At 58.8% G+C, this 7,552-nt stretch overlaps 1 protein-coding gene across 1 annotated transcript; it reads left to right on the forward strand.

Annotated features, from left to right (window-relative positions):
* Nucleotides 1-5,634: 5,634 nt before the first annotated feature.
* On the forward strand, nt 5,635-6,350 carry GP9 (glycoprotein IX platelet). The gene is made up of 2 exons (XM_060111510.1): nt 5,635-5,712; nt 5,798-6,350. Exon 2 carries the CDS (start codon nt 5,811-5,813, stop codon nt 6,348-6,350), a length of 540 nt encoding a protein of 179 aa, XP_059967493.1. The 5' UTR covers nt 5,635-5,712; nt 5,798-5,810.
* Nucleotides 6,351-7,552: the final 1,202 nt, after the last annotated feature.

A 7,552-nucleotide genomic window follows, 5' to 3' on the forward strand; every position in this document is an offset into this window, starting at 1 on the left:
TTCAGGACAGTGGCCACAGAGCACCAAACCCCAAGCCCAGGGCCTTTCCGAGTGGGCCCTGGGCAGCTGCACGGGCGGCAGGGCCTGCAGCTGGCCCTGGGTGGGCAGAGGAGGGTAGGGGCAGGGGCGGGGCACGAACCCTGCAGTGTTTCTGGAAGAGGAGAATGGGATATTTGTGAACAGCCTCCCCGTCCACCACTCTCCTTTTGCCTTTTTCTAGAAAGGCTTCTTTGGGGTTGTTCAAATGGTCTGCAACTCATTAAACGTGTTTTCTAGGAAATTCTAACTAATGTCCTCTCTCACCTTCTGGCAACAAAATCATTCTGTTGGCCTGGAATTGCCTCCCCCACTCCCCGACCCCGGCCATGAAAACATCTTGTAGTTTCACACTCTCACCACCAGGCGGCGACGGCTCGGAGTGAAGGTGAGAGGGTCCAAACGCTCAAAGCAGGTTGGGGCGTGGTGGGGTAGGTTTTGACTCGCTTCAGTCCCCTCCTTGGGGATGTGCCATGTCCCTCCACCACCTGTGCTCCTACCGACTCTACGTAAATGACCTTAAGAAGGAAAGTGTGTGTTCTACGTTAGCGGAGACACCAAGCAGCCTTACCTGCGCTGCAGAGGCGGAAGCGCGACGTAAGTTCACAGAAGATGCGGTGACGTTGTTCGCTTCCGACCAGGTGTGTCTGCTGAGCCTGAGGAGACCAGCGCGGGGAGGCCCGTGTCAGGGCTGCAGGCCGCGTCCCGACACGGAAGCCCTTCGACTCCGGGAGCAGAGCAGGGTCTTCAGGCCACCCCTGCACCTGAGGAGGCCGGCTCCAAGCGGCCCTCGGTCAACGCCGGCCGCGCTCAAGCCTCACGCTTCATTCTCCCCACTTTACAGACGAGCAAACTGAGGCAGAGGGAGGCTGAGACTCTCCCAGACCACAGAGCTGGCGCGAAGCACACCGGGCTTGGGAGCCAGGCGTAGCCCTGCAGCCCAGCCCCACACAGCCCTGTTGATAGAGGCGCGTGTCTGCAAAGACGCAGACGTGCGCTGAGACGCCAGGTTTGCAGCAGAGAGAGGGCTTATTCACGAGCCGCCAAGGGGGAAGACGGAAGAGCAAACCTCAAATCCCCCTCCCGGAAGGCGAGGCGCTGGGGTATCTATGGGATAAAGCTGAGGCTGCGGCGGAGGGAACGGTGATTGGACAGAAGAAAAAGGTGCGGTGCGATCCTTCCGCTCCAGGCTTCTTCATGGGACGCATGCTCAGAAAAAGGCCTCGTTAACATCTTCGGAGGGTGGAGTTTGGGGCCTCTGATGTCAAAGGTCAGGGAGCGGACACTCGCACAGGCCCTGTTGGAGGGTCGGTGGTCCTAACCAGTCTTAACCGGCTCGAGCTCAAACTCGGCAAAACAAGTCAGGGAAACATCTTTTTTAGGCTCCAGGCGGCCTGGAGGAGGTGCAAGGCTTCCAGCGAGCCCGTGGGGGCAGGTTACAGGTGCGATGTGTCTAGGTGATGATCGCCCTCACACTCACAAGCAGGGTTTCTGCTTCTGCGAGAAGGAAGAATTGCTTCGGGGGGATAGTGAAGGGTCCTGGGCCCGCGGGATAAAGGTCTTCCTCAGCGTCCTCCCTTATAACACAGTAAATGGACTAAGGCTCCGCCTCCAGGTCAGGGCAGGGGAAAGGGGGCTCTGCCCCTTGTGTTTCTCGTTATTTCTTAGGCGTGTACCGCCTGAAACCGCCTAAGAGCCCTGCCCAACTTTCAGTCGCACCTGCTCTGTGAACAGCGCCCAGGACGCTTCCCGTGTGGCCACCATGGTCCCCCGGAGCTGTTGGGCTCGTGGGCAGACACACAGCAAACAGCAGCACCACTTACTCTACTGGGGGAGCGGTCCAGGAGAGCTTCCTGGAGGAGGTCATGCCCTAGGTGGATCTGAAAGGATGGAGAGTGCCAGGTGGAGTTTAGGGGAGGGCTCCAGAAAGAGAACGGCCTGTGGTGGGGAGAGGGGACGAGGATGACCTGCTATGAAGCTTCCGGTTACAAGGCAATGACAGGGGAGGCTGGAGAGGAGGCCAGGGAGGACCCTGCTGAGGAGCTGATTTTAACCTGAGGACACTGAAGATGAGGTCAAACCTCTGTCACCAGAGGCGGAGCCCGGCACTCAGGAAACAGCCGTCCTAGAGAGAAGCGGATTGGCTGGAACCAGAGGAGACATGGTCCACAAGGCTGACAGATGCTTGTTACACCTGCTCTGGGCCAGACACTGGTGAGTCCTGAACAGCAGTTACCCTTCTGAAGTTCCCATCCAGTGGGAGGAGACATTTCATAACTGCACACAAAATGTAAACAGAAGATAATTTTAGGTCCTGCAAAATGCTGTGGAAGAGGCAGAGAAAGCAGAGGCATTTGGAGGAAGATGTGGACTTAGGGAGTGGGCTTTCCAGAAGCGCCGTGTTCTAGGCATCTGTAATCTGATGCTACGGGTCCAGTGAAGAAGGAAAGGCGATGGGAGTGGGCTCGAGGCAGTAGCCATGACCTTGAACCGGTGAAGGGGGCAGAATTCAGAGCTCAAGAGCAGAGTCAGCCTTTGTGTGGATCTTCTCTTGCTGCTGTAACAAAGCCCTGCCAACGAAGAGGTGACCGCAGCAACGTCCCCTAGTGCGGTGTCCCTCGCTTCCTCTTCTGCACCAGCCGCAGAAGGCTGTCTGCATCTAAGGGCTCCCACGTTCAGCTCAGGCCTCCTGGAAGACCTCCCTCTTTCGGGGTCAGCCGTCCCAGGAAACACAGCCCTGAGGTTGCACCAGATGCTCTGGGTCCAGGGATCAGGCTGTGGGATGGTGGGGGCCGTCCCTGGGGATTCCTACAGGAGCAGGAGCCCCTTGCGCTGGAGCAGGTGGGAAGGCAGGACGTAGAGGCCTGTGTGCACGCACACACACACATGCACGTAGGATTTTTCCAGAATAAAGGAGGCCTGAGCACGTTTAAAGACAGAAGGAGCCAGAGAGAGGGGCCTCCACGGGTAGGGAGGGAGGGAGGGAGGAAGGGACCTAGCAAGGAGCCCGAGAGGCCGGAGCAGGAACGCCTCAGCCTCCCCCCGGGGGAACCGTGTGGTCAGCCAGGCCGGCCAGCTCAGGCAGCCCTGGAAGCGGGGGTCCCCTCCGGAAGCCCAGAGGCTGCCCCCCGCCCCGTCCCCACAAACGCCTGTTGCGGGGAGATAAGGGGAGCAGGCAAGCCCTGCATGCCCAGGATCCCCACATAGAAGATGCACCCAGAGCGGAGCCACGTGAATGCTGGTGACCTGCGGCTGGACCCACAGGCGCGAAAGCAGGGTCCCCAAGGCCGTGGACCCTGCGTGGCCCTGTTTGGGTAAGAAAACAATACTCACAGGACAGAAATAAAAGGTAGTCTTGCTGGATATCGGGGTTGAGGACAATTTTTATCATCTTCTTCCCGCTCAGCTGCAGAGTTCAGGTTTTCCACAATGAAAATGATTTCTCATTTGTGTCACTTTTCGTGGTTTTAAGTTGTACGTGTTGAAAATAAGAAGGAAACCTCAGAGGCCCCAGAGGAGGAGAGAGCGTGGGCCCGACCAGATGAGGTCGGGTCAGGAACAGCCTGGGAGTCGCAGGGCCAACACCCGCTGCCTGCCCTGAATGTGAGGAACATTCCTGGGGGTCTGGGGTGCCGGGGATAAAGCGCCCTCAGCCCCCTGACTTTGATTTCTCCTGCCCAGCGCCGTGACCTCCAGTGCGACGACCCTGTTTTAAGAACAAGGAATCAGCTGGAGAGGGTGCGGGCTCCCTCCCTCCTGCTGGGGTGGTACCTGGCCCTGCTCAGGGTCCATTGTCCCCTCGGCTGGCAGCACGGCAGCTCTGGGCCTCAGTTTCGCACTCCAGCCCAAACCCTCTGAGTTTTAGAGGGTTTACAACCATCCAGACTAGGGGCCCGAGACTGACGTCGTTGGCTGACTCTGGCCACAGCCATGGGGGATGGCCAGGGGTCCCTCTCCTCAGCAGCCCCCCACTCTGGGCTCCTCTCCTGGGCCCCTCTGGTTGCTAGAACCCCTTCTCCCTGTTTCCAAAGCATTGCTATACCCCAGGGGTTCCCACACCTCAGTCCCCCCACCCCGCCACGGGTGCAACTTTTGCCATCTCTGCAAATCCCTTATTGACTAAGTTAATATTTCATATTGCTGACATTTTTATCACTTATAATAAAAAGCATAATGTTTTAATTTTCCGATATAATTCTTTGTAATATTTCACTGTTCAGCTTCATTTTAATTCATATTTTATAACGTTAAAATATAATTAAAGATACATTTATCTTTTATAGAGAACTTTATATCACTAACATAGATGGGAAGCTGATGTCACTCCCCAGAGTAGACTGTCGCTATAGAAATAAATACAATGCACATACGACTATGGTCTTGACTTCTAGCCTGAGACTGATGCAGCTCTTTGTTAAAAAGAAGGATCAGAAAGTGTTGAAAGGCGCTGAAGATGCTACTGCACCCTCCTCCTGGATGCCTTGCACACCTTCTGGGACCGGGACCCCCCTTGGTTCTCCCGCACGCCCTGGACTGAGAATCATGGGGCACTGGCGGTGCAGTGAGATGCACTGTACCCTTCCGTAAACTGGGCTTGAACTGCGGTTCTGTGCGCAAGTCCCTGGGACCCCGAGGGCCCCCACCTCTGGAGATAAGCTCTCTGGGGGCTGCACACAGGGATAAGCCAGGCTGCTTTCACCATTTCCTTCCTCCTGCTCGGGCAGGGGCTGCCATCGGCTGCCCCACACAGAGTGATCACTGTGGCCTCAGCCAGGACAGCTCAGGCCGGGAAAGGGGCGCCCCGCCAGCAGGCCTGACAGGTAAGCGGCCCTCATCACCCCAGCACCACCTCCCGCTGTGTGGGCCCCTGGCAGGGGAGGCGGTGGGACCAGGCCGGGCAGGGAGAGAGGAGGCCAGCAGGCAAGTCCAGCTTCTGTCCCTCCTGGGGGGTGGGGGGCACGTGCAGGCGTTCGCCCTGAGACACCAGGTCCTTGGCTGAGTCAAGATTCATTGGTTTATTCAACAAACGTTCATTGGAAGCTTGTCTTCGCGAGGGGAAACGGCCTGCACTGAGTCCTGGAGGGGCAGTGAACCAGGCAGAAAGCAGAGGCCTGCGTGCCAATGTGGTCTCTGACGTGAAGCGCTGGGCAGCTCTGAACAAGTCACTCTCCCTCTCTGGGCCTCAATTTCCCAACTCCAAGCACGAGCCTCGATCAACAGCTTTCCAGGCTCAGCCCCTTCTGGGTCCCCTTCCCTATTCCCCCGTCAGCATCCTCAGCCAGCTGCCTTCCACACGAGAGACCACTTGTGAGAGTTCACTCCGCTGGGGGCAAGCTACTTGGAATCCGCCGGCCGAGGTGTGGTCTGTGGCGTGCACACCATCTGCCAGACCATGGCTTGAGGGTGGGTGTTGGGAGCAGCCTGGGAGGCCCTCCCCGGCCTCAGGGCGGGGGCGGGGCCAGGCCCGGGATCCTTTAGCAGGCATCTGCTTCCCCCACCGCCGAGTAGAGGCTGGGTCTCTGCCAGAGGACGGGAGGGTCCTTCCTCTTCCCAAAGAAGGACTAAGCCCGCTCCGTGCTCCCCCCACAGCGGCCTTCACGGTCCTGCCTGCTGACCATCCGGGGAGGTGATCCCAGCACCCATTTCACAAAGGAGACAGCCCGGCCGGAGAGGGAGGTGAGTGGTCCCTTGTCCGGTCGGGTCCCACCAGCCCTTGGGTCGGGTGCAGGCCGCCAGGACCTCACGGCCACTGTCCCCGCAGCCCGTCCTGCCCGATGTCCATCTGGGCTGCCCTGCTCTTGCTCTGGGCGATCGCCGAGGCCTCCGAGGTCTGCCCCGCCGCGTGCGCCTGCCGCGCCCTGGACACCATGGGGTTGCTGGTGGACTGCGGGGGCCGGGGACTCGCGGAGCTGCCCGACCTCCCGGCCCACACGCGCCACCTCTTGCTGGCCAACAACAGCCTGCGCTCAGTGCCTCCGGGAGCCTTCGACCACCTGCCGCAGCTGCAGAGCCTCGACGTGGCGCACAACCCCTGGCGCTGCGACTGCGGCGTCACGTACCTGCGCCTCTGGCTGGAGGACCGCGCGCCCGCGGAACTGCTACGCGTGCGCTGTGCCGGCCCCGGCCCCGGCCCCGCCTCCGGCCGCGCGCTCGGGCAGCTCAGCGGCTCGGAGCTGGGCAGCTGCGGCTGGAGCCTGCGGGCGTCCTGGGCCGACCCGGGGCCCTGGTGGGACGCGGCACTGGCCGTGGTGGCCGCGCTGGGCCTGGCTCTCCTGGCGGGCCTGCTGTGCACCATCTCCGTGCCCCGAGCCTGAGCCGGGGCCCCCCAGGTCATCCCGGCCCCGGCCCTGGGTATTCCAACCACGGGTAGCTCAAAATAAACCAGCGGCTTAGCCGTTATCCAGGCTCAGAGATGTTTCCCTCTTAGCACCCGAGTCTGTCTCATCCTGGAAACCTGCGACCATGTTTGTTTTGACAGATATTGACTGGGGCTTCCCTATCCACCAAGTTCCTAGCAAAATGGTTTATCCCACGTCCACACCTCCTCCAGCCACCCCCAATGCCACCATCTCTGGACACCCCGGGCACTTCACCAGGTCCCGGGAGTCCCATTCTCACACCCTCCTGGCTGCTGGCACCTCCTTCCCACATGGGCCGCCAGACAGCCCAGGCCACCCTCACATCAATGTTCTAAGTTCCACAAAAAACCTTGTCCTAACAACGCAGCAGCAAACAGACCCCAGGTGGGAGGAGAGGAGACATACCTGTGACAGACCTTGGAAGGCACATCACTGTTCCCAAAATGGGCTTTGGCCACCCTGACCTGGCCATGAGGCCACCTGGCCTCACCCCACCCCGTCCTTTGTCATCTTCTTCTCTCTCTCACTCTCTCTCCTTTTCCTCCTCTCTACGCCTCTTCAGAAACCAAACAACAAATTCCCCCCTTTCTCATGGAAGCAACTCCCCTCCTGATGCTGGCATCAGACACCTGCAAACTCTGGGCTTCCACCTCTACCCTAAGCAATGGTCACCAAAGTCTTCAAACAAAATGCTTCTCTCCCTCAGTGGGTTTCTGGTGCCAGCAGTTACAATATTAAACTTTTTCCCACCATATGAGATAATAATTACAGATCCATTACTGGCCAACCCAAATCCAATATAATTATACCAAAGATCCACCCCGCAAGGAGGTCCAAATAGTGGGGATGTGGGTCAGAGGGTGCCACGAGGAAGGCCAAGTGGACACCAGGCGCCACTGGAGGGCAGTGACCCACAGAGGTGAGGCTGGACCAGGAGCCCCAAACTCGGGGCTGGTGGACAATAGGGAGTGGTGGGGACTGCGGTAAACCGGGGAGCCCACGCTCCATCCAGAGGCCCAGTGGAATGTTGCCACGTGGAAAGGTGGCCAGGTGCCCGTTCTTCTAGAGAGGTTGGAAGAAGTTTATGTTAAACTGAATTATTCAAGCATTGGCGACTAAATTTAAATTTTTTAAAAATATACATCAACGGGACAAAT

The sequence above is a fragment of the Mesoplodon densirostris genome, chromosome 10, assembly GCF_025265405.1.
Source record: "Mesoplodon densirostris isolate mMesDen1 chromosome 10, mMesDen1 primary haplotype, whole genome shotgun sequence".
Classification (NCBI taxonomy): Eukaryota; Metazoa; Chordata; class Mammalia; order Artiodactyla; family Ziphiidae; genus Mesoplodon; species Mesoplodon densirostris.

Bases quoted from the DNA above. Each gene is read 5' to 3' on its own strand.
- GP9 (XM_060111510.1), top strand. From the start codon at position 5,811: ATGTCCATCTGGGCTGCCCTGCTCTTGCTCTGGGCGATCGCCGAGGCC.